This window comes from Heterodontus francisci, chromosome 8 (assembly GCF_036365525.1).
Source record: "Heterodontus francisci isolate sHetFra1 chromosome 8, sHetFra1.hap1, whole genome shotgun sequence".
NCBI lineage: Eukaryota > Metazoa > Chordata > Chondrichthyes > Heterodontiformes > Heterodontidae > Heterodontus > Heterodontus francisci.
Genome location: NC_090378.1, coordinates 2,230,262 through 2,256,868, shown reverse-complemented (window position 1 = coordinate 2,256,868; position 26,607 = coordinate 2,230,262). Strand labels below are relative to the sequence as shown.

Sequence of the window (26,607 nt, the reverse complement as noted above, 5' to 3'; positions counted from 1 at the left end):
CCCAAATCTCTCTGAACATCAATTTTCCCCAGGACTTTTCCATTTACTGTATAGTTCACTCTTGAATTGGATCTTCCAAAATGCATCACCTCGCATTTGCCCTGATTGAACTCCATCTGCCATTTCTCTGCCCAACTCTCCAATCTATCTATATTCTGCTGTATTCTCTGACAATCCCCTTCACTATCTGCTACTCCACCAATCTTAGTGTCGTCGGCAAACTTGCTAATCAGTCCACCTATACTTTCCTCCAAATCATTAATGTATATCACAAACAACAGTGGTCCCAGCACGGATCCCTGTGGAACACCACTGGTCACACGTCTCCATTTTGAGAAACTCCCTTCTACTGCTACTCTCTGTCTCCTGTTGCCCAGCCAGTTCTTTATCCATCTAGCTAGTACACCTTGGACCCCATGCGCCTTCACTTTCTCCATCAGCCTGCCATGGGGAACCTTATCAAACGCCTTACTGAAGTCCATGTATATGACATCTACAGCCCTTCCCTCATCAATCAACTTTGTCACTTCCTCAAAGAATTCTATTAAGTTGGTAAGACATGACCTTCCCTGCACAAAACCATGTTGCCTATCACTGATAAGCCCATTTTCTTCCAAATGGGAATAGATCCTATCCCTCAGTATCTTCTCCAGCAGCTTCCCTACCACTGACGTCAGGCTCACCGGTCTATAATTACCTGGATTATCCCCGCTACCCTTCTTAAACAAGGGGACAACATTAGCAATTCTCCAGTCCTCCGGGACCTCACCCGTGTTTAAGGATGCTGCAAAGATATCTGTTAAGGCCCCAGCTATTTCCTCTCTCGCTTCCCTCAGTAACCTGGGATAGATCCCATCCGGACCTGGGGACTTGTCCACCTTAATGCCCTTTAGAATACCCAACACTTCCTCCCTCCTTATGCCGACTTGACCTAGTGTAATCAAACATCTGTTCCTAACCTCAACATCCGTCATGTCCCTCTCCTCGGTGAATACCGATGCAAAGTACTCGTTTAGAATCTCACCCATTTTCTCTGAGTCCAAGCATAACATTCCTCCTTTGTCCTTTAGTGGGCCAATCCTTTCTCTAGTTACCCTCTTTCTCCTTATATATGAATAAAAGGCTTTGGGATTTTCTTTAACCCTGTTTGCTAAAGATATTTCATGACCCCTTTTAGCCCTCTTAATTCCTCGTTTCAGATTGGTCCTGCATTCCCGATATTCTTTCAAAGCTTCGTCTTTCATCAGCCGCCTAGACCTTATGTATGCTTCTTTTTTCCTCTTAGCTAGTCTCACAATTTCACCTGTCATCCATGGTTCCCTAATCTTGCCATTTCTATCCCTCATTTTCACAGGAACATGTCTCTCCTGCACGCTAATCAACCTCACTTTAAAAGCCGACCACATATCACATGTGGATTTACCTTCAAACAGCTGCTCCCAATCTACATTCCCCAGCTCCTGCCGAATTTTGGTATAGTTGGCCTTCCCCCAATTTAGCACTCTTCCTTTAGGACCACTCTCGTCTTTGTCCATGAGTATTTTAAAGCTTACGGAATTGCGATCACTATTCCCAAAGTAGTCCCCTACTGAAACTTCAAACACCTGGCCCGGCTCATTCCCCAACACCAGGTCCAGTATGGCCCCTTCCCGAGTTGGACTATTTACATACTGCTCTAGAAAACCCTCCTGGATGCTCCTTACAAATTCTGCTCCATCTAGACCTCTAACACTAAGTGAATCCCAGTCAAAGTTGGGAAAATTAAAATCTCCTATCACCACCTCCCTGTTGCTCCTACATCTTTCCATAATCTGTTTACATATTTGTACCTCTATCTCACGCTCGCTGTTGGGAGGCCTGTAGTACAGCCCCAACATTGTTACCGCACCCTTCCTATTTCTGAGTTCTGTCCATATTGCCTCACTGCTCGAGTCCTCCATAGTGCCCTCCTTCAGCACAGCTGTGATATCCTCTTTGACCAGTAATGCAACTCCTCCACCCCTTTTACCTCCCTCTCTATCCCGCCTGAAGCATCGATATCCTGGGATATTTAGTTGCCAATCATGCCCTTCCCTCAACCAAGTCTCAGTAATAGCAATAACATCATACTCCCAGGTACTAATCCAAGCCCTAAGTTCATCTGCCTTACCTACTACACTTCTTGCATTAAAACAAATGCACCTCAGACCAGCAGTCCCTTTATATTCATCATCTGCTCCCTGCCTGCTCTTCCCCTTAGTCACACTGACTTCATTATCTAGTTCCTTACAGGCTTTTGTTGCTACCTCCTTACTGTCAACTGACCTCAATTGGTTCCCATCCCCCTGCCACATTCATTTAAACCCTCCCCAACAGCGTTAGCAAAAGCACCCCCAAGGACATTGGTTCCAGTCCGGCCCAGGTGTTGACCGTCCAATTTGTAACAGTCCCACCTCCCCCAGAACCGGTCCCAATGTCCCAAAAATCTGAACCCCTCCTTCCTGCACCATCTCTCAAGCCACGCATTCATCCTGACTATTCTTTCATTTTTACTCTGACTATCACGTGGCACTGGTAGCAATCCTGAGATTACTACCTCTGAGGTCCTGCTTTTTAACTTGGCTCCTAACTCCCTAAACTCTGCTTGTAGGACCTCATCCCGTTTTTTACCTATATCATTGGTGCCTATGTGCACAATGACAACTGGCTGTTCACCCTCCCCTTTCAGAATGTTCTGCAGCCGATCTGAGACATCCCTGACCCGTGCACCTGGGAGGCAACATACCATTCGGGAGCCTCGTTTTCGACCACAGAGCCGCCTGTCTACTCCCCTTACAATCGAATCCCCTACGACTATAGCCCTTCCACTCTTTTTCCCGCCCTTCTGAACAGCAGAGCCTGCCACGGTGCCATGGACCTGGCTGCTGCTGCCTTCCCCTGGTGAGCCATCTCCCTCAACAGTATCCAAAACGGTATACTTGTTTTGGAGGGAGATGACCGCAGGGGACTCCTGCGCTGCCTTCCTGCTCTTTCTCTGCCTTTTGGTCACCCATTCCCTTTCTCCCTCAGCAATCCTAATCTGCGGTGTGACCAATTCACTAAATGTGCTATCCACGACCTCCTCAGCATCGCGGATGCTCCAAACTGAGTCCATCCGCAGCTCCAGAGCCGTCATGCGGTCTAACAAGAGCTGCAGCTGGACACACTTCCTGCACGTGAAGGAGTCAGGGACATCAGCCATGTCCCTGAGCTCCCACATTGAGCAAGAGGAGCATGACACGGGTCTGAGATCTCCTGCCATTTTTAATCTTAAGCTTAACTTAGTTAAATGAAAAAGGAACGAAAAGTTTTTACCAATCACGATAAAACCAGAGAAAAGAAAAAGCCTTACCTTATAAACACCCCACCGAGTCCTTTTTTTTTGGTTAGAGGAGGAGGGCAGGTGGGAGAGACTACAAGTTTTGTGTCTCGGGTTCAGAAACCGCCCAGCAGCCCCCTGGCCTCCGCCGAAAACAAAAGGAAATTAAGTTTACTTTCAAACTGACCTTCCCAGCTGCTCCCTCGCTCGCACTCTCTGCTCCCGAAAAAGCTGCTGCAATGAAAGGAAAGTTATTTTAAACAGCCCAAATATATAGTGTTTTACTTACCCAGCAGCCCCCTGGCCTCCGCCGAAAACAAAAGGAAATTAAGTTTACTTTCAAACTGACCTTCCCAGCTGCTCACTCGCTCACACTCTGCTCCCGAAAAAGCTGCTGCAATGAAAGGAAAGTTATTTTAAACCGCCCAAATATATAGTGTTTTACTTGCCCAGCAGCCCCCTGGCCTCTGCCGAAAACAAAAGGAAATTAAGTTTACTTTCAAACTGACCTTCCCAGCTGCTCCCTCGCTCGCACTCTCTGCTCCCGAAAAAGCTGCTGCAATGAAAGGAAAGTTATTTTAAACAGCCCAAATATATAGTGTTTTACTTACCCAGCAGCCCCCTGGCCTCCGCCGAAAACAAAAGGAAATTAAGTTTACTTTCAAACTGACCTTCCCAGCTGCTCACTCGCTCACACTCTGCTCCCGAAAAAGCTGCTGCAATGAATGCTGAACTTTGTTACAGGATTATTTTTCAATAAATTGTGATTATAAAAGTTTAAGGTGGAATCCAGAGGTCATGTGATCTCACATCTATTCTGTGACTGGACAAGACAGAAGTCTTGGTTTTCAGGTCAGCAGAGAATTCAGATCAAAGACTATGTTTTGAGAAAACAGAGACGACAGGGATAACACCTGAAGAACAATGAGTTTCGTCCTCCCAGACTCTTAGGTCGTAAAACTGGGGTCAGTGGTTCTGAAGGTGCAGATGTACCAAGCAGCAGTTTACACCTGAGAACAAAGGAAGTCCCAGGTAGCTCTGTGAAACCAGATTTCTGGACTTTGCATATTGGAACAAGACAATAAGCTATTGATGTGCGGCTCCAGATAAATTTGACAGATTTTCTGAAGGCAGGCAGGCTGTAAGAGATGAAAGAGATGGAATAAAAGGGACAGTAGCAACATGGATATGAAATTGGCTGAGTGACAGGAAACAAAGGTCCCCGGGTTCTGATGGACATTATCCTTGGGTGTTAAAAGAAGTGGCTAGTGAGAGAGTTGATGCGTTAGTTTTAATTTTCCAAAATTCCCTAGATTCGGTGAAGGTTCTGTTAGATTGGAAAATATCAAATGTAACTCCTTTATCCAAAAAGGGAGGGAGACAGAAAGCAGAAAACTACAAATAAAAATAAGAAATGCTGGAAATACTCAGCAGGTCTGGCAGCATCTGTGGAGAGAGAAGCAGAGTTAATGTTTCAGGTCAGTGACCCTTCTTCAGAACTGGCAAATATTAGAAATGTAGAAGGTTATAAGCAAGTAAAGTGGGGGTGGGGCAAGGGATAACAAAGGAGAAGGTGTAAATAGGACAAGGTCACAGAATAGCTGACCAGAATATCATGGAGCAAAGGCAAACAATATGTCACAGCCAGATCTCTGTACTCATGCTTTGTCTTTCAACACACATTAACATTCCATCTTTGCTGCCTCCAGGGAATAGAATATAAAAGTAGGGAAGTGTTGCTGCAACCGTACAAGGCATTAGTGAGACCGCACCTGGAGTATTGCATACAGTTTTGGTCCCCTTACTTGAGGATGGATGTAGTTGCATTGGAGGCAGTTCAGAGGAGGTTCACTAGATTGATTCCAGAGATGAGGGGTTTGTCTTATGAAGAGAGATTGAGCAGTTTAGGTCTTTACTGTCTAGAGTTTAGAAGAATGAGAGGAGATCTAATTGAGATATTTAAGATGATTAAGGGGATTGACAAAGTAGACTAAGAGAGGATGTTTCCTCTTGTGGGGTAACCTATAAATGAAAGGTCATAGTTTTAGGATAAGGGGTAGCAGATTTAAAACAGAGATGAGGAATTACTTCTCTCAAAGGGTCGTGAGTCTGTGGAATTCACTACCCCAGAGTGCGGTGGATGCTGGGACATTGAGTAAATTTGAGGAGGAGATAGAAAGATTTTTAATTAGTAATGGGTTTAAAGGTTATGGAGAATGGGCAGGAAAGTGGAGTTGAGTCCGAGTTGAGATCAGCAATGATCGTATTGAATGGCGGAGCAGGTTCGAGGGGCTGAATTGCCTACTCCTGCTCCTAGTTCTTATGTTCTTTGAGGGAGTTACATGTGCTGTGGATAAAGGGGAACCAGTGTATTTATTGTACTTAGATTTCCAGAAGGCTTTTGATAAGGTGCCACATCAAAGGTTATTGCAGAAAATAAAAATTCATGCGTAGGGGGTAACATATTGGCATGGATAGAAGATTGGCTAGCTAACAGGAAACGGAGAATAGAGGTCGCAGGTTTGGAAGGTGCTGTCTAAGGAGCCTTGGTGCATTGCTGCAGTGCATCTTGTAGATGGTACACACTGCTGCCACTGTGCATCGGTGGTGGAGGGAGTGAATGTTTGTCGATGGGATGCCAATCAAGCGGGCTGCTTTGTCATGGATGGTGTCGAGCTTCTCGAGTGTTGTTGGAGCTGCACCCATCCAGGCAAGTGGAGAGTATTCCGTCACACTCCTGACTTGTGCCTTGTAGATGGTGGACAGGCTTTGGGGAGTCAGGAGGTGAGTTACTCACCTCAGGATTCCTAGCCTCTGACCTGCTCTTGTAGCCATGGTATTTATATGGCTACTCCAGTTCAGTTTCTGGTCAATGGTAGCCCCTAGGATGTTGATAATGGGGGATTCAGCGATGGTAATGCTGTTGAATATCAAGGGGAGATGGTTAGATTCTCTCTTGTTGGAGACAGTCATTGCCTGGCACTTGTGTGGCGCAAATGTTACTTGCCACTTATCAGCCCAAGCCTGGATATTGTCAGCATGGCTTTGTGAGGGGCAGGTCATGCCTCACAAGCCTTATTGAATTCTTTGAAGATGTGACAAAACACATTGATGAAGGAAGAGCAGTGGATGTGGTGTATCTGGATTTTAGCAAGGCGTTTGATAAGGTTCCCCATGGTAGGCTCATTCAGAAAGTAAGGAGGCATGGGATACAGGGAAAGTTGGCTGTCTGGATACAGAATTGGCTGGCCCATAGAAAACAGAGGGTGGTAGTAGATGGAAAGTATTCAGCCTGGAGCTCGGTGACCAGTGGTGTTCCGCAGGGATCTGTTCTGGGACCTCTGCTCTTTGTGATTTTTATAAATGACTTGGATGAGGAAGTGGAAGGCTGGGTTAGCAAGTTTGCCGATGACACGAAGGTTGCTGGAGTTGTGGATAGTGTGGAAAGCTGTTGTAGGTTGCAACGGGGCATTGACAGGATGCAGAGCTGGGCTGAGAAGTGGCAGATGGAGTTCAACCTGGAAAAGTGTGAAGTGATTCATTTTGGAAGGTCGAATTCGAATGCGGAATACAGGTTTAAAGACAGGATTCTTGGTAGTGTGGAGGAACAGAGGGATCTTGGGGTCTATGTCCATAGATCCCTCAAAGTTGCCACCCAAGTTGATAGGGTTGTTAAGAAGGCGTATGGTGTGTTGGCTTTCATTAACAGGGGGATTGAGTTTAAGAGCCGCGAGGTTATGCTGCAGCTCTATAAGGCCCTGGTTCGACCACACTTGGAATATTGTGTTCAGTTCTGGTCGCCTCATTATAGGAAGGATGTGGAAGCTTTAGAGAGGGTGCAGAGGAGATTTACCAGGATGCTGCCTGGACTGGAGGGCATGACTTACGAAGAAAAGTTGAGGGAGTTAGGGCTTTTCTCATTGGAGCGAAGAAGGATGAGAGGTGACTTGATAGAGGGGTACAAGATGATGAGAGGCATAAATAGAGTGGATAGCCAGAGACTTTTTCCCAGGGTGGAAAGGGCTATCACCAGGGGGCAAATTTTAAGGTGATTGGAGGAAGGTTTCAGGGTGATGTCAGAGCTAGGTTCTTTACACAGAGAGTGGTGGGTGCGTGGAATGCACTGCCAGCGGTGGTAGTAGAAGCAGATACATTAGGGACATTTATGCGACTCTTGGATAGGTACATGGATGATAGTAGTATGAAGGGTGGGTAGGAAGTTTGATCTTAGAGTAGGTTAAAGGTTCGGCACAACATCGTGGGCTGAAGGGCCTGTACTGTGTTGTACTGTTCGATGTTCATTTCTACACGGACTGCTTCAGTATCTGAGGAGTCACAAATGGTGCTGAACATTGTGCAATCATCAGCAAACATCCCCACTTCTGACCTTATGATTGAAGGAAGGTCATTGATGAAGCAGCTGAAGATGGTTGGGCCTAGGACACTACCCTGAGGAACTCCTGTAGTGATGTCCTGCAGCTCAGATGATTGACCTCCAACAACCACAACCATCTTCCTTGGTGCTAGGTGTGACTCCTGCCAGCGGAGGGTTTTCCCCGATTCCCATTGACCATGTTTGAACCAAGGCTGTAATGAGGTCAGGAGCTGAGTGACCCTGGTGGAACCCAAACTGAGCGTCACTGAGCAGGTTATTGCGAAGCAAGTGCCGCTTGATGGCACTATCGATGACACCTTCTATCACTTTACTGATGATTGAGAGTAGGCTGATGGGGCGGTAATTGGCTGGGTTGGACTTGTGCTGCTTTTTGTGGACAGGACATACTTGGGCATATTTCCACATTGCAGGGTAGATGCCAGTGTTGTAGCTGTACTGGAACAGCTTGGCTAGGTGTGCGGCAGGTTCTGGAGCACAGGTCTTTAGTACTATTGCCGGAATATTGTCAGGGCCCATAGCCTTTGCAGTATCCAGTGCCTTCAGTCATTTCTTGATATCACACAGAGTGAATCGAATTGGCTGAAGTCTGGCATCTGTGATGCTGGGGACTTCAGGAGGAGGCCGAGATGGATCATCAACTCAGCACTTCTGGCTGAAGATTGTTGCAAATGCTTCAGCCTTATATTTCGCACTGATGTGCTGGGCTTCCCCATCATTGAGGATGGGGATATTTGTGGAGCCACCTCCTCCAGTTAGTTGTTTAATTGTCCACCACCATTCACGGCTGGATGTGACAGGACTGTAGAGGTTAGATCTGATCCATTGGTTATGGGATCGCTTAGCTCTGTCTATCGCATGCTGCTTATGCAGTTTGGCACGCAAGAGGTCCTGGGTTGTAGCTTCACCAGGTTGACACCTCATTTTGAGGTGTGCCTGGTGCTGCTCCTGCCATGCCTTCTTGCACTCTTCATTGAACCAGGGTTGGTCTCCTGGCTTGATGGTAATGGTAGAGTGGGGGATATGCTGGGCCATGAGGTTACAGATTGTGGTTGAGTACAATTCTGCTGCTGCTGATGGCCCACAGCGCCTCATGGATGCCCAACTTTGCATTGCTAGATCTGTTCGAAATCTATCCCATTTAGCACGGTGATAGTGCCACACAACACGATGGAGGGTATCCTCAATGTGAAGGTGGGACTGCGTCGCCACAAGGACTGTGCGGTGGTCATTCCTACCAATACTGTCATGGACAGATGCATCTGCGGCAGGCAGATTGGTGAGGACGAGGTCAAGTATGTTTTCCCCGATTGTTGGTTCCCCCACCATCTGCCACAGACCCAGTCTAGCAGATATGTCCTTTAGGACTCGGCCAGCTCGGTCAGTGGTGGTGTTACCGAGCCACTGTTGGTGATGGACATTGAAGTCCCCCACCCAGAGTTCATTTGTGCCCTCGCCACCCTCAGTGCTTCCTCCAAGTGGTGTTCAACATGGAGGAGTACTGAGTCATCAGCTGAGGGAGGGCAGTAGGTGATAATCAGCAGGAGGTTTCCTTGTCGATGTTTGATCTGATGCCATGAGACTTCATGGGGTCCAGACTCGATGTTGAGGACTCCCAGGGCAACTCCCTCCCTACTGTATACCACTGTGCCACCACCTCTGGTGGGACAGGACATACCGGGGATGGTGATGGTGGTGACTGGGACATTGTCTGTAAGGTATGATTCCGTGAGTATGACTATGTCAGGCTGTTGCTTGACTAGTCTGTGGGACAGCTCTCCCAACTTTGGCACAAGCCCCCAGATGTTAGTAAGGAGGACTTTGCAGGGTCGACAGGGCTGGGTTTGCCGTTGTCGTTTCCGGTGCCTAGGTCGATGCTGGGTGGTCCGTCCGGTTTCATTCCTTTTTATTGACTTCGTAGCGGTTAGGTACAACTGAGTGGCTTGTTAGGCCATTATAGAGGGCATGTAAGAGTTAACCACATTGCTGTGGGTCTGGAGTCACATGTAGGTCAGACCAGGTAAGGACAACAGATTTCCTTCCCTAAAGGATGTTAGTGAACCAGATGGGTTTTTACAACAATCGACAATGGTTTCATGGCCATCATTAGACTAGCTTTTAATTCCAGATTTATTAATTAAATTCAAATTCCACCTTCTGCTGTGGTGGGATTTGAACCCATGTCCCCAGAGAAATACCCTGGGTCTCTGGGTTCCTAATCCAGTGCCAATGCCACTACGCCACCGCCTCCCCTATACTCTATACTCTATTCCATTAGCAATAACTGCCAAAATTCCATTTGTCTTCTTTATCACCAGCTGTACCTGCAAACTAGTTTTCTGTGATTCATGCACGGGGACACCCAGATCCCTCTGCATCAAAGCACTCTGAAGTTTCTCTCCATTTAGATAATAATTTGCCTTTCTATTCTTCCAACCAAAATGGATAACCTCACACTTATCTACGTTAAAGTCCATCTGCCAAATTTTGGCCCATTCACCTAACCTATCCATATCCATTTGTAAATTTCTTATTTCTTTATTGCAACTTACTATCCCACCTATTTTAGTGTCATCTTCAAATTTGGCTATAGTACCTTCTATCGCTGCATCCAAGTCATTTAAGTCATTTACAGTCTGTTTTTATATTTTTTGCTAGCTTACATTCATATTCTATTCTCCCTTTCTTTATCAGATTTTTCATCCTCCTTTGCTATATTCTAAAATCCTCCCCAACATCAGGTTTACTACTATTTCTGGCAACTTTATCGGCCTTTTCTTTTACACAATCCTTATCTTCCTTTGTTATCCTCGGTTGGCTGCCTTTACTTTTGTGGTTTTTATGACTTGTAGGAATGTATAGTTGCTGTAAACTATGTAATATTTCTGTAAAAACTATCCATTGCTTATGCACTGTCATACTATCAGACTTCGGGACTTTGCATATTGGAAAAAGACAGTAAGCCATTGATATGCAGTTCCAGATGAATGTAACAGATTTTCTGAAGGCAGACAGGCTGTAAGAAAAGATACCAGTGGTTTCGGCCTCAAGAGAGAGAGAGGGGACACCTGCTCTCGGGGGCCTGAGGCAGCAAACGTCTGTAAGACTTGAACCTGTTTTGAAAGTTGAAGCTTACGGAGAAATAGAAGACCAGTAGGAGCGCTTGGAATCGCCTTATTCACAGACGTCCAGGTTGAAAGTGTTCGGAGAAGTGAGCAAAAAGGACATTGAATTTGAAAACGTCTGGGAGATCCAACCCATTGCAACTGGGAGGGGTTTGGGACTTTTTATTGCAAAGATTTCTCCATCAAAGAGGACTGTGTAATGTACAAGTTGGGTGTGAGGTTTTCAGGTGTATTAATAAGAAAAGAAAATACCTTTCTTTGTAATTTGGGGTATCAGCTCCTTACAAATTACTATTGAGTTTTAGTTTTTTTTAGTTTTAGTTTTAGAGATACAGCACTGAAACAGGCCCTTCGGCCCACCGAGTCTGTGCCGACCATCAACCACCCATTTATAGTAATCCTACACTAATCCCATATTCCTACCACATTCCCACCTGTCCCTATATTTCCCTACCACCTACCTATACTAGGGGCAATTTATAATGGCCAATTTACCTCCCAACCTGCAAGTCTTTTGGCTGTGGGAGGAAACCAGAGCACCCGGAGAAAACCCACGCAGACACAGGGAGAACTTGCAAACTCCACACAGGCAGTACCCAGAATTGAACCCAGGTCGCTGGAGCTGTAAGGCTGTGGTGCTAACCACTGCACCACTGTGTTAATGGGGATTTCTTTAGGTCTGGGGGTTCATATCTCGTATTTTTCATGTCAACGATCTCACTGAGTTCATAACAAACTCTCTCAGTGACGGGGGAGTCTCTCCCGGGGGGACGGGGGAATCTCCCAGTGATGGGTGAGTCTGTCCCGGGGACAGGCGAGTCTCTCCCGGGGACGGGCGAATCTCTCCCAGTGAGGATGAGGTGAGCATCTTGCAGTTGTTTCCAAATCCTGTGCTGTTTTATAATTCATGTCTGTAAATATTTTAGTGGTTTGAAGCTATTTTTAGTTCGACAGCTAACATCCTTCTTCAACACGACAATGATATAATTACCCAGCTGTATACTGTCCCGCACACAGAGGAACAGCCCTGGGCCGGCCAGCCCCGGGAATTTGCCCCTCGAGAGGTGGTGGAGGGCGGTCAGCTCCGCCAATGTGAGCAGAGCATCCAATGCTTCGGCGCCCTCCGGGCTGAGCTTGGGAAGGACCTCCCTCAAAACTCTGCGCGCATCCTTACTGAACAGATCCAGAGAGGACAACGCACTGTAATAGGTACGGAGGCTCATTCCCTCTGGATCCATGATAGAGGATCCATTGTCGGCCAGCAGCTCAATGAGCTGCTTACGGACCTCCCCCCCGCTATTATTCCAGCGAGTAGAAGAAGGGTGAGGCGCGGTCCAAATCTTCCAGGATCTGGATCCGCGACCTCACGTACGCACCTCGGGACCCTAGGAGCTGCAGGTCCCTCAGCGCTCCCTTCTTCTCTTCCCACGCCTGCCACAGGGCCGGGTCCACGACGGCATGACCGAGACGGGACTCCAAGTCGAGCATCTCCCTCTCTAGGTGCCCGATCTCGGCTTCCCGCCTTTTGGTTGACCCCTTCGCGTACTCCTGACAGAAGACGCGGATGTGAGTCTTGCCAACATCCCACCATAGCCTCAAGGAGGGGAAGCCCCCCTGCTTCCTTCTCCAGTCGGCCCAGAATTGACAGAACGAGTCCCGGAATCGCTCGTCCTCCAGCAACTGGTTGTTAAAATGCCAGTACGCGGACACCGCCCGCGTGCAGAGCGGAGTGAACTCCGCCCACACCAGGTGGTGGTCCGAGCACAGCACCAGCCGCATGGAGGCCGCCGAGACGTAAGCCTGTGAAATGTAGAGGCGGTCGATTCAGGACCCTCCTCCTCCAGACCTCCACGTCAAGGCGTTGGAGTCGGGATGGAGATTCCGGCAGACGTCCAAGTTGAGGGAGCTGATCAGTCCCCTCAACTTCTCCACCGACGCTTGGCCGCGCTGGGGACCGGAGCGATCCCCCACCTCGAGGGTACAGTTAAAATCCCCCCCCGAGGATGATGCACTCGCCGCTATCGATGGAGCTCAAGAGAGCGTGCACTTCTTCAAAGAAGCGCGCTTGCAACGCGCCAGGCCTGGGCGCGTACACGTTCGCAAAGTGGAGCGGCACGCTACCCAGGCAAACGGCGAGTTGGAGCAAGCGGCCTGGCACCAGCTCCTTGACCCCCAAGATCTCCGGCTGAAAAGTCGGGGCCAACAAGATAGCCACCTCACTAGAAATAGGGGTAAGGTGACTCTTGTAGACCCCACCCTGCCACTCCAGGAGCCAGGTGGCTTCGTCTCCCGGAACGGTGTGGGTTTCCTGCAGAAAGCTCACCGCGTATCTCCCTTCCCTGAGGACTGAGAGATTGTGAAATCTGCGGTGAGACCCCCTGCTGCCGTTGATGTTGAGGCTGGCGATGGTTATCTTCATGTCAAAGATACTTAAAAAAAACCGTCACCAACACCTCACTGTGAGGAGGGAGCGTAAGTGTACCTGGCCTTCCACTCCCCCAGCAACCCATTGAGGAACACATTAAAACGGCGCCTCTCATCCAGTTTCATGCCCGCACCCTTGCCTGCTTTCTTGAGGGCAGCACGGACGGACTGTATGATCAGCGCCAGATTCGACCAACGGTCGAGGGCCAGCTGAACTTTATTGCGGCAACCCCTGCTAGCTGCGAGGAAATCCCGGAGTTCCGCCGTGGGGATGAGAGGAGATTCGGTGGGAGGCACGAGGGACTCCACCACCTCACTGGTGATGGAATCAAGGTCATCCTCCATGCCCCCCACCGAGTCCCCATCCTCCTCTGGGTCGTCACCGCCAGCGGTCGACACATCCACCACACACTGTGGGGCGGACGTCACGGCCGCGCCAGCTGATCCCGCCTCCGTCACAATCCCACCCCCAGGATCGATAGCAGAGGAGTCCTCTCTGGGTTCTACTGTGAAACTGGAGCCTGTGGGCGCCAGCAGTTCAGGACCCCCCTCCACCTCCATCCCCAGGCCAATGAGTGGTCCAGGGGAGACAGAAGTTCCCGACTCCGGAAATCCGACCCAGTAGCAGTGGCAGAATGGGCGGAGTCCTCAGGCTCCCCCACCACAAGCAGGGCCCCACTTACTCCTTCAGGAGGGGCCTCATGTACCGGGGCCTTCCCCTCCCCTCCATATTAATGAATAGGGAGCTCCTGCCCAGACTTTGTAGCCTTGGTGGTGGCGGTAGGGGAAACCTGGGGACCCGAAACAGGAGACAGCTCCCCTCCAACAGATGGGCCCTGTGTCTCAGGGCCCCTCGTTACCTCTGTGGAGGGGTGCCTTCTCCTCTTTTTCCCACGAGGCGCAGAGGCTCAGAGACCTCCATGTCATCAGAGGCCTCCGCCTCCGCACCCTCCTCTTTTTTAGTCACCCTGGGCCTGAGCCCAGCCCTGGGACAGGTGGATTCCGTGAGAACGGGATTTGGGCTGAGCTCAGGCTCGGGTTGTTTCAATGTGTCCAGGGGACGCGCCTCTTGATGTTTCTTTTGCCTCATCGTCTTCCTTCCACTTGGACGGGCACTCCCCTCCCCGCTGGAGGCTGTGAAAACCACAGCCTCCGGAACTGTCTGTTGGATGTGTGGGGAGAGTGGGAGGAGGTGCAACGGCGCCACTCTGGGCCGCCGAGGTGGAGCTGGCGGCCGGGAGGTTGGGGCAGGTCTTACGAACATGCCCCACTCCCTTGCAGACGTGGCACCGCGCCCCGTCCGAGGTCCAAAAGACAAGGTAGGCCGTCCCCTGGAACTCCACATTAAATTGGCCCTCCGAGTCCTCCTCCCACGCCAGCTGCATGAATACCTGGCGGCAGAAGGAGTAGACATGTTGGAGGCTGTGTTCCCGAAGACCAAGCCGGACTGGGGTGATCGCCGACCTCACCTCCCCCAGATGGTGCAGGTAGGGGAGGAGGAGCTCACTGGGAATAAAGGACGGGACGTTTGATAACATTATCCGCTGTGCAGTGGCCCCTAGAGGGTCCACCGGCAGGAAAGTCCCACCCACAGTGAGCCCTTTACTCCGGGCCAGGGACACGGCCCGCTCGGCCTTCAGGAAGAACACAGCCTTCCCGTACATTTTTGAGGCTGCCACAATGGCCGAGGGGCCGACAACCTCGGCCATTGCCTTTACACAGGCCTCTATAGACATATTGGGGTGGGGATAGCTCTTTACCCCATGGCTTGAAGTAATTAATTTAAAAGGTGACGGGGTCACACGGGTGGCCACAGAGGCTACAGCCGCATAGGTATGAGAAGGCCCTGCCACCAGTGATGACGGGCTTGCCATAGTTCAAGAGCCAAATCCACCCCCAAATTGCAGGCAAGCATTATGGGAAGGATGTGGAAGCTATGGAAAGGGTGCAGAGGAGATTTACTAGGATGTTGCCTGGTATGGAGGGAAGGTCTTACGAGGAAAGGCTGAGGGACTTGAGGTTGTTTTCGTTGGAGAGAAGGAGGAGGAGAGGTGACTTAATAGAGACATACAAGATAATCAGAGGGTTAGATAGGGTGGATAGTGAGAGTCTTTTTCCTCGGATGAGGATGGCAAACACGAGGGGACATAGCTTTAAGTTGAGGGGTGATAGATATAGGACAGATGTGAGAGGTAGTTTCTTTACACAGAGAGTGGTAGGGGTGTGGAACGCCCTGCCTGCAACAGTAGTAGACTCGCCAACTTTAAGGGCATTTAAGTGGTCATTGGATAGACATATGGATGAAAATGGAATAGTGTAGGTCAGATGGTTTCACAGGTCGGCGCAACATCGAGGGCTGAAGGGCCTGTACTGCGCTGTAATGTTCTATGTTCTAAATAACAAACAAACAAACCAACTAGGAGGGTTGGGGAGAGGCTGAGGGTATACAGGAAAGGGGAAAGACAGGCTGCAAGCGATGACTTTGCTTTTTTTTCTCCTTAAAGTGTGGTACTCAGAGCACTTTAAACACTCTTGGTCTTCTGGTTGTGGGAGGGGTCTTCTCCTGGGTCAGCTGAAAGCTGCCCAGCCTCCAGTTCAATCCTTCTGTCTCTGTAGCCAGGCAGCTTCAGCTGACCCAGGCTGGGCAATTAGGGTTGGGAAGGAGCTTGCTTGTGTCTTAAGTGCAATTGCACAGCTCCCTATAGAATTGTACAGCCCCCACCCCTTGTTGTCCCGGCCTCTTCCACCTCCCACAACAGTCCAAATGAAATGAAAGTTTGGTGCTCGACACCCACCTCGAAATACAGCCTTTTTGTCAAAGTCTTTCCTCCTCTGCAGCAAAAGTTGTTGAAAGGCTTTTGCAGTTCCCTCCTCAGCTCTCCCTCTCCAGCAGCACCTCCAGCAACTGACTGCAGCACTGTCAGCTGCACCTCATTGAGGCACTCAGTATTCCCAATCACAGAGGAGCCAATCCCTGTTTTTTTGTCCAAGGTGGCCTTTATACCCCAGGCCCCTTTTATATTTTTCACGTCGAGGGGGCCTTTATTCCTCAGGCCCCCTTTATATACATATTTATATTTTTTAAATAACTTTATTAAAAACAGAAATAAACAAAAACTCAAATTAAAATGCCATTCTCGGCGTCGACAATGCACTCCAGTCCCTGCGGTGCCCACCGGTCGCGGAAGGCCTCAAGCATACCGGCGGACACCACATGCTTCTTCTCCAGGGACACCCGGGCGCAAACGTAACCGCGGAAGAGGGGCAGGCAATCAGGGAGGACGGAACCCCCGACGGCCGACAACCTGGACCTGTGAATTACCACCTTGGCCAGGCCCAGGAGCAGACCGACGAGGAGATCCTCCTCCTGGCCCACGCCCCTCCGCACCGGGTGCCCAAAGATCAGGAGCGTGGGACTGAAGTGCAGCCAGAATTTGAGGAGCAGCCCCTTCAGATACTCAAAGAAGGGCTGCAACCTCGCACACTCCGTATAAATGTGGAACACGGACTCGTCCAGGCCGCAGAAAGTACAGGTGGCCTGGGAGTCCGTGAACCTACTTAAAAGTCTATTGCACCGGACTGCTCTGTGCAGCACCCTCCACCCCAGGTCCCCGATGTAAAGGGGGAAGACTCCCGCGAAGAGAGATCTCCATCGGGGTTTCCCCTCGCTGCCAGATGGGAACGTGGACCGCCAGGGCGTGTCCGGCCAACTGACGAGGGCGAGGAAGTGGAGAGTGTGCAGGAGCAGCCCGTACAGGAAACCCCTCCGCGCCGATTGGAATGGCACGGAGGGCATTTCCGAGAGGCGGCTTGGGTTGTGCGGGAGCGGCTCCCGAGGAGGGTTTCGGGGCCTGGGTCCGATGAGCAGTTCCGGCCGAGCGGGGGTCAGCTCGGCCGGGATCGCTCCGCACTCCCGAGCCCCCTCGCCACCCGCAGTGAGGGGCGTCCCGGGGGTTTTGGCTACTCCTCCACCCGCCGGACCGTACCCGGAGTCGACCGCCCGGACAGCCGAGGCGCTCTCCTCCGCCGGCGGGGGAGCACCATGACTGGAGGCGACCATGTTCCAGACTCGGAATAGATCCCGGTAAAAGACAAGCAACTCCCTCAGAGAGGCGCGGCTAACGGACTCCACCAGGAGCTGCGTGTCGTCTTGAAGGCAGTGACACTGGCGGAAAAAAAACGTCGCCAGCGCTCACCATCTGGGAGGACGCTCGACGTACAGGTATCTCTGCAGGGTCCGAAGGCGGAGAGTCGCAGCCTGGGTACGGACGCACACCAGCGACTGGCCGCCCTCCTCAATCGGGAGACTCAGGACCGTGGCAGAGACCCAGTGTTTCCTCTTGCCCCAGAAGAAATCGACGAGTTTCTTCTGGATCTTGGTGGCAAATACAGGGGGCGGGGCCAAAGTGACCAACCGGCACCACAGCATGGAGGCCACCAGTTGGTTTATGACCAGCGCTCGGCCCTTGTCGGAAAGCACTCGGAGCAGTCCTGTCCAGCGCCCCAGCCGAGCGGTGACTTTCGCCTCCAACTCCTGCCAGTTTGCCGGCCAGGCTTCCTCAGCGGGGCTAAGGTGGACTCCCAGATAGAGGAGGTGCGTGGTGCTCCACGCAAAAGGTGTCATCTCCTCCAGCAGGGAGTCCACCCGCCATTGACCCATCAGGAGTCCGGAACATTTCTCCCAATTGATCCTCGTGGAGGACGCGGCAGAAAAGGTCTGCTGGCAGTCGCGCATCCTCCGCAAGTCAACGGGATCTGTGACCGCGAGGAGCCCGTCGTCGGCGTAAGCCAAGAGGACAACCCGCATGGCCGGCTCGCGCAGAGCCAATCCTGTCAACCTCCTGCGAAGCAGGCACAGGAAGGGCTCCACGCAGATGGTATACAATTGGCTGGACATGGGGCATCCCTGACGCACTCCTCTCCCAAAGCGAAGGGGCGCCGTCAAGGACCCGTTAACTTTGACGAGACACTCTGCGGCGGTGTATAAAAGTGTGGCCCGAGTCCGAAAGCGCGCAGAGTCCTAAAAAGGTATTCGTGATCCACCCTGTCGAACGCCTTCTCCTGATCGAGGGAGAGAAAGGCGACCGACTGACCAGTCCTCTGGGAAAGATGGATCAGGTCCCGGACCAGGTGGATGTTGTCCTGGATGGACCGGCCTGGGACCGTGTAGGACTGGTCGGGGTGGATCATGTGGGCCAGCACGGAGCCCAGGCGGGTAGACATAGCCCGGGCAAAGATCTTATAATCCGTGCTGAGGAGGGAGACCGGGCGCCAGTTTTTAAGCAGGCGGAGATCGCCCCTCTTTGGCAGCAGGACGATGACCGTCCTGCGCCACGAGAGGGGCATCTCCCCGGTCGCCAGGCCTTTCCCCAGGACCCGCGCGTAATCGTCCCGCAGGACGTCCCAGACGCCCTGAGGAACTCCACGGTCATCCAATCCAGCCCTGGGGATTTGCCCCTTGAGAGCTGGTGGAGGGCGCCAGTCAGCTCCGCCAACGTGAGCGGAGCCTCCAATCCTTCGGCGCCATCCGGGCTGACCTGCAGCAGGTCCTCCCACAAAACTCTGCGCGCATCCTCACTGGACGGATCCGGAGAGAACAACGCACTGTAATAAGTACGGACCAGGAGGCCCATTCCCTCCAGATCCGTGATGAAGGAGCCGTCGTCGGCCAGCAGCTCAACGAGCTGCTTACGAACCACCCGCCATTTTGCCAGTGAGTAGAAGAAGGGTGAGGCGCGGTCCAAATCTTCCAGGATCTGGATCCGCGACCTCACATACGCGCCTCGGGACCCTATGAGCTGCAGGTCTCTCAGCGCGCCCTTCTTCTCTTTGTATGCCTGCCACAGGGCCGGGTCCACGACGGCATGACCGAGGCGGGACTCCAAGTCGAGCACCTCCCTCTCAAGGCGCCCGATCTCGGCCTCCCGCCTCTTGGTCGACCCCTTCGCGTACTCCTGACAGAAGACGCGGATGTGAGTCTTGCCCACATCCCACCATAGCCTCAAGGAGGGGAAGCCCCCCTGCTTCCTTCTCCAGTCGGCCCAGAATCGACAGAACGAGTCCCGGAATCGCTCGTCCTCCAGCAGCCGGTTGTTAAATTGCCAGTACGCGGACCCCGCCCGCGTGCGGAGCGGAGTGAACTCCGCCCACACCAGGTGGTGGTCCGAGCACGGCATCAGCCGCATGGAGGCCGCCGAGACACGGGAGACGTACGCCTGCGAAAAGTAGAAGCTGTCGATTCGGGACCCTCCTCCTCCAGACCTCCACGTCAAGGCGCTGGAGTCGGGATGGAGATTCCGCCAGACGTCCACCAAGTTAAGGGAGCTGATCAGTCCCCTCAACTTCTCCACCGACGCTTGGCCGCGCTGGGGACCGGAGCGATCCCCCACCTCGAGGGTGCAGTTAAAATCCCCCCCAAGGATGATGCACTCGCCGCTATCGATGGAGCTCAAGAGAGCGGACACTTCTTCAAAGAAGCGCGCTTGCAACGCGCCAAGCCTGGGAGCGTACACATTCACAAAGTGGAGCGGCACGCTACCCAGGCGAACGGCGAGGTGGAGCAAGCGGCCTGGCACTAGCTCCTTGACCCCCAAGATCTCCGGCTGAAAAGTCGGGGCCAACAAGATAGCCACCTCACTAGAAATAGGGGTGAGGTGACTCATGTAGACCCCACCCTGCCACTCCAGGAGCCAGGTGGCTTCGTCTCCCGGAACGGTGTGGGTTTCCTGCAGAAAGCTCACCGCGTATCTCCCTTCCCTGAGGAATGAGAGATTGTGAAATCTGCGGTGAGACCCCCTGCTGCTGTTGATGTTGAGGCTGGCTATGGTTATCTTCATGTCAAAGGTACTTAAAACCCGTCACCAACAGCTCACTGTGAGGAGGGAGTGGAAGTGCACCTGGCTCTCCACTCCCCCAGCAACCCATTGAGGAACACATTAAAACGGCGCCTCTCAACCACTTTCACGCCATCGCGCTTGCCCGCTATCTGGATGATCAGCGCCAGATTCGACCAACGGTCGAGGGCCATCTGAAATTTATTGCGGCAACCCCTGCAAACCGCGAGGAAATCCCGGACTTCCGCCGTGGGGATGAGAGGAGATTCGGTGGGAGGCACGAGGGACTCCACCACCTCACTGGCGATGGAATCAAGGTCATCCCCCGTGCCTCACACCGATTCCCCATCCTCCTCCGGGTCGTCACCGCCAGCGGCCGACACATCCACCACACACGGTGGGGCGGACGTCCCGGCCGCGCCAGCTGGTCCTGCCTCCGTCACGATCCCACCCCCAGGATCGATGGCGGAGGAGTCCTCTCTGAGTTTTACTGTGAAACTGGAGCCTGTGGGCGCCAGCAGTTCAGGACCCCCCTCCACCTCCATCCCCAGGCCAATGAGTGGTCCAGGGGAGACAGATGTTCCCGACTCCGGAAATCCAGCCGGAGCCGAGACCGGAGGCGGAGAGAGGAGGCCATCTCCTGCTCCGCCAGCACCCACAGGCCCAGCAGATGGGGCAGCATTCTCAGTTATAACCGGGTCGGGTGTCTCCTGGTTGGTGGTGGACTCCGGCTGGGAGGGCTGACCCTCTGGGGCGTCGCCCTCCCCTTCACTCAGGGCACCCGACCCAGTAGCAGTGGCAGAATGGGCGGCGTCCTCAGGCTCCCCCACCACAAGCAGGGCCCCACTTACTCCTTCAGGAGGGGCCTCATGTACCGGGGTCTTCCCCTCCCCTCCATCCTGATGAATAGGGAGCTCCTGCCTGGACTTTGTAGCCTTGGTGGTGGCGGTAGGGGAAACCTGGGGACCGGAAACAGGAGACAGCTCCCCTCCAACAGATGGGCCCTGCGCCTCAGGGCCCCTCGTTACCTCTGTGGAGGGGTGCCTTCTCTTTTTCCCACTGGGGCGCAGAGGCTCAGAGACCTCCATGTCATCAGAAGCCTCCGCCTCCGCACCTTCCTTCTTTTTAGTCACCCTGGGCCTGAGCCCAGCCCTGGGACAGGTGGATTCCATGAGAACGGGCTTTGGGCTGAGCTCAGGCTCGGGTTGTTTCAATGTGTCCAGGGGACGCGCCTCTTGATGTTTCTATTGCCTCCGCGTCTTCCTTCCACTCGGACGGGCACTCCCCTCCCTGCTGGAGGCTGTGAAAACCACAGCCTCCGGAACCGACTGAGCGGTGTCTGTTGGATGAGTGGGGGGAGTGGGAGGAGGTGCTGTGGAACCACCCTGGGCCGCCGAGGTGGAGCTTGCACCCCCTTGCAGACATGGCACCGCGCCCCGTCCGAGGTCCAAAAGACGCAGTAGGCTGTCCCCTGGAACTCCACATTAAATTGGCCCTCCGTGTCCTCCTCCCGCGCCAGCTGCATAAATAACTGGCGGCGGAAGGAGTAGACATGTTGGAGGCTGTGTTCCCGAAGACCAAGCCAGACTGGGGTGATCCCCGACCTCACCTCCCCCAGATGGTGCAGGTGGGGGAGGAGGAACTCACTGGGAATGAAGGGTGGGACGTCGGACAACATTATCCGATGCGCAGTGGCCCCCAGAGGGTCCACTGGCAGGAAGGTGCCCCCCACAGTGAGCCCTTTACTCAGTGCCAGGGACACCGCCCGCTCGGTCCTCAAAAAGAACACAGCCTTCCCATACATCTTTGAAGCCGCAACAATGGACGAGGGGCCGACAACCTCGGCCATTGCCTTTACGCAGGCCTCAATAGACATGTTGGGGTGGGGATAGCTCTTCACCCCATGGCTGGATGTTAGTAATTTAAAGGGTGATGGGGCCACGTGGGCAGCCACAGAAGCTGCAGCTGCATAGGTAGTAGAGGGCCCCGCCACCGGTGATGAAGGGCTTGCCATGGGTCTAAGAGCTAAACCCACCCCAAATTGTGGGCTTGTAAACCAAATATCAGCGATTCACTGAAAATATTGAATATGTATTAAAACAAAGCAAACAAACAACAGGTTAGGGGAGAGGCTGAGGTAATAGAGGAGAGGCAAAGGCAGGCTGTAAGGGATGACTTGCTTTCTGGAGGTGGTGCTCACAGCACACTTAAAACAGTCTTTGAACTTGGTCTTCCAGTCTTCTGGTTGGGGGAGTCGTCTTCACCTGGGTCAGCTGAAGCTGCCCAGGCACTATCTATCCCCTTCCGTCTGTTTAGCTGGGCAGCTTCAGCTGACCCAGGCTTGGCAATTGGGGTGGGGAGGGAGCTTCCCTGTGTGCTTTTGCAGCAGCACAGATTCCTGCTGAATTGGCAGCCCCACCCCTTGTTGCTCCAGCCACTTGTTCCTCCCCCAACAGTCCAAAGTAAATTACTGGTGTTCAGCACCCACCTCCAGACAAAGCCTTGTTTCCAAAAAATGTCTCTTTCTTCTCTTTAATGGAGATTGTTGTTGAAGTTTCACCTCTGCTTAGTTGTAGCTCCTCTCTCCACCTCTGCAACCTCCAACTGCCACCATCACTGTCAGCTGAGACTTGTTGCTGCAACCAGCAGTCAACACTCCACTTAGCCAGCAGCCAACCCCGTGCTGTACCTGTCCTGGGAGTATTTGATGGGGACAGTGTAGAGGGAGCTTTACTCTCTATCTAACCCCGTACTGTACCTGTCCTGGGAGTGTTTGATGAGGACAGTGTAGAGGGAGCTTTACTCTGTATCTAACCCTGTATTGTACCTGTCCTGGGAGTGTTTGATGGGGACAGTGTAGAGGGAGCTTTACTCTGTATCTAACCCCCGTACTGTACCTGTCCTGGGAGTGTTTGATGGGACAGTGTAGAGGGAGCTTTACTCTGTATCTAACCCCTGTGCTGTACCTGTCCTGGGAGTGATGAGGACAGTGTAGAGGGAGCTTTACTCTGTATCTAACCCCTGTACTGTACCTGTCCTGGGAGTGTTTGATGGGACAGTGTAGAGGGAGCTTTACTCTGTATCTAACCCCTGTGCTGTACCTGTCCTGGGAGTGATGAGGACAGTGTAGAGGGAGCTTTACTCTGTATCTAACCCCGTACTGTACCTGTCCTGGGAGTGTTTGATGAGGACAGTGTAGAGGGAGCTTTACTCTGTATCTAACCCCCGTACTGTACCTGTCCTGGGAGTGTTTGATGGGGACAGTGTAGAGGGAACTTTACTCTGTATCTAACCCCTGTACTGTACCTGTCCTGGGAGTGTTTGATGGTACAGTGTAGAGGGAGCTTTACTCTGTATCTAACCCCGTTTTTTTTTTCAGGGAGCTTAACTCTGTATCTAACCCCCGTACTGTACCTGTCCTGCGAGTGTTTGATGGGGTCAGTGTAGAGGGAGCTTTACTCTGTATCTAACCCCGTACTGTACCTGTCCTGGGAGTGTTTGATGGGGACAGTGTAGAGGGAGCTTTACTCTGTATCTAACCCCGTACTGTACCTGTCCTGGGAGTGTTTGATGGGGACAGTGTAGAGGGAGCTTTACTCTGTATCTAACCCCGTACTGTACCTGTCCTGGGAGTGTTTGATGGGACAGTGTAGAGGGAGCTTTACTCTGTATCTAACCCCCGTACTGTACCTTTCCTGGGAGTGTTTGATGGGGACAGTGTTGAGGGAGCTTTACTCTGTATCTAACCCCGTACTGTACCTGTCCTGGGAGTGTTTGATGGGACAGTGTAGAGGGAGTGTTTGATGGGACAGTGTAGAGGGAGCTTTACTCTGTATCTAACCCCGTACTGTACCTGTCCTGGGAGTGTTTGATGGGACAGTGTAGAGGGAGCTTTACTCTGTATCTAACCCCCGTACTGTACCTTTCCTGGGAGTGTTTGATGGGGACAGTGTTGAGGGAGCTTTACTCTGTATCTAACCCCGTACTGTACCTGTCCTGGGAGTGTTTGATGGGACAGTGTAGAGGGAGTGTTTGATGGGACAGTGTAGAGGGAGTGTTTGATGGGACAGTGTAGAGGGAGCTTTACTCTGTATCTAACTCGTGTTGTTCTGGTTTCTGTTTGCAGGAAAACCCGTACATGTGCAACAATGAGTGTGACGCTCGCACGCCCGAGCTGGCACACCCGCCCGAGCTGATGCTGGATGAGGAGGGACGAGTTCCCAACACCTTTTGGCAAAGTGTCTCCTGGAGGAGTTTTCCTGAGCCTCTCCTAGTCAACATCACTCTGTCCTGGGGCAAGAGCATCGAGCTGACCGATGACATCATCATCACCTTTGAGTCAGGTCGGCCGGAGCAGTTGGTCCTGGAGAAGTCTCTGGACCATGGCCGGACCTGGCAGCCCTACCAGTTCTACGCAGCCGACTGCCTCAATTCCTTCGGGATGGAGCCGAGAAAGGCCCAGGATCTGAGTCCGGCCTCGGTGCTGGACATCATCTGCACGGAGGAGTATTCCAGGGGCTATGTGTGGAAGGTGGAGAAGACAATCCGCTTCGAGATCCAGGAGCGTTTTGCCCTCTTCGGGGGGCCCCGTCTCCGTGACATGGCCTCGCTCTACGGCCGACTGGACACCACCAAAGACCTGAGGGACTTCTTCACTCTGACTGACCTGCGGCTCAGGTTGCTCCGGCCGGCCACTGGACCCACCAGTGTTGACCCACTCAAGCTCTCCAAATACTTCTACGCCATCTCCAACCTGGACATCCGTGGGCGGTGAGAGCTCTTCAACCCTTCGAGCCAGAGTTACTGACCACACACCTCACACCCAGGGACACTGTGTCAGGCCAACATCTGGGGCAGGTGGTGAGAGACACAATCAGGGCCAACATCTGGGGTGGTAATCTGTTAGCGTAACATCTGGCATGGGACTATATCAGGACTAATGTCTGGGGCGATGCTCTCCATTAACATCGGGAGACACAATCAGGGTTAACAGCTGGGGGCTGCACCATCAGTGAACATCTGGAGTCACTCTGACTCTATTGGAGATTCCTGGAGGGTGAGACTCCTTGCTGCTTCTACTGACAGTGGCTGATATGAACACTTGGTAACTGGTGATGGATCCACCAATCATAGCCCAGTCACTCAGCACTCTCAGCTGCCCCTGTTGTCACTGTGATACATTCCCTGAATGGTTCTGTGTCAGTCTGCACAGACCAGTCACTGTGACAGTTCCCTTGCCTCTGGTGATGAGTTTATTAATGAATTGCTGACTAGCTCACAATAAGGGAGCGATTTCCTGCTCAATGTTCAGCCAATGGAGCAACACAAAGTGAACCGACTCTGTCATTTTACTCTCATCACTGCCAACCTCCAGCCTCATCTGAATTCAGACAATCAGAGAATCAGACAGCACATGAGGAGGCCATTCAGCCCATCATGCCTGTGCTGGCTCTTTGACAGAGCTATCCAATTATCCAATTAGTCCCATTCCCCTGCTCTTTCCCCAGAGCCCTGCTAAATATTTCCCCTTCAGGTATTTGTCCAATTCCCTTTTGAAAGTTATGATTGAATCTGCTTCCAAGGGGGTGAAAGGTTATCGGGGGTAGACAGGAATGTGAAGTCGAGGTTACAGTCAGATCAGCCATGATCTTGTTGAATGGGGCAGCTGGTTCGAGGGGCCGAGTGGCCTACTCCTGCTCCTAATTTGTATGTTTGTATGTTCCACCGCCCTTTCAGGCAGCGCATTCCAGATCACAACAATTCACTGTGTAAAAAACATTCTCCTCATCTCCCCCTCTGGTTCTTTTACCAATTACCTTCAATCTGTGTCCTCTGGTTACTGACCCTCCTGTTACTGGAAACAGTTTCTTCCTATTTAATCTATCAAAGTTGCTCATGTTTTTTATGAATTATTCTGACTGAACGCTTCCTTCGTGTTCATTCTATATTCAGTCTCGATCAGTGAGTTCCCATTTGGCCATCTCACAATCTGCAGGACTCGGGACCATTACCTCATTATTCTACACTCAGCTTCTGGGAGACTCACTCGAGCTTTTAGTACAGGAGAATCTTCAGACACTAATTGGAGAACAGGAGCAGTAAAATGTTTACGCTGCTGTTCAATTGTCTCTGAGGAACTATCTGTGTTTTGCTTAGTTTAGTAAAATGTGCTCAGAACTGCGAGTTTGCAAAATGTGCAAGGTACAGTCTGCACATTTGGAAGTTTCACAGTGAGTTAACCAGTTACTCGATGCTGTTCACACAGTCACCAAGCGCATCGTTCTCACATTGGGCCTTTCCAAACAACAACAACTGGCATTTATATAGCACCTTTAACATAGTAAAATGTCCCACAGTGCTTCACAGATGTGTAAATCAGACAAAATCTGGCAGCAAGCCACAGAAGGAGTTAGGAATGGTGAACAAAGCTTGATCAGAGAGGTGACTCTTCCGAAGAAGGGTCACTGACCCGAAACGTTAACTCTGCTTCTCTTT

At 51.9% G+C, this 26,607-nt stretch overlaps 1 protein-coding gene across 6 annotated transcripts in view; it reads left to right on the top strand.

The window, feature by feature from the left end:
• LOC137372615 (netrin-G1-like) overlaps window positions 1-26,607 on the top strand; it is a 215,455-nt gene that overhangs the window by 158,676 nt on the left and 30,172 nt on the right. For all 6 annotated transcript variants that reach the window (XM_068036554.1, XM_068036552.1, XM_068036549.1 and 3 more), the window contains one exon: window positions 24,239-24,882. In XM_068036554.1, coding sequence (XP_067892655.1) covers window positions 24,239-24,882 — 644 coding nt within the window. The remainder of the gene's footprint in view (window positions 1-24,238; window positions 24,883-26,607) is intronic.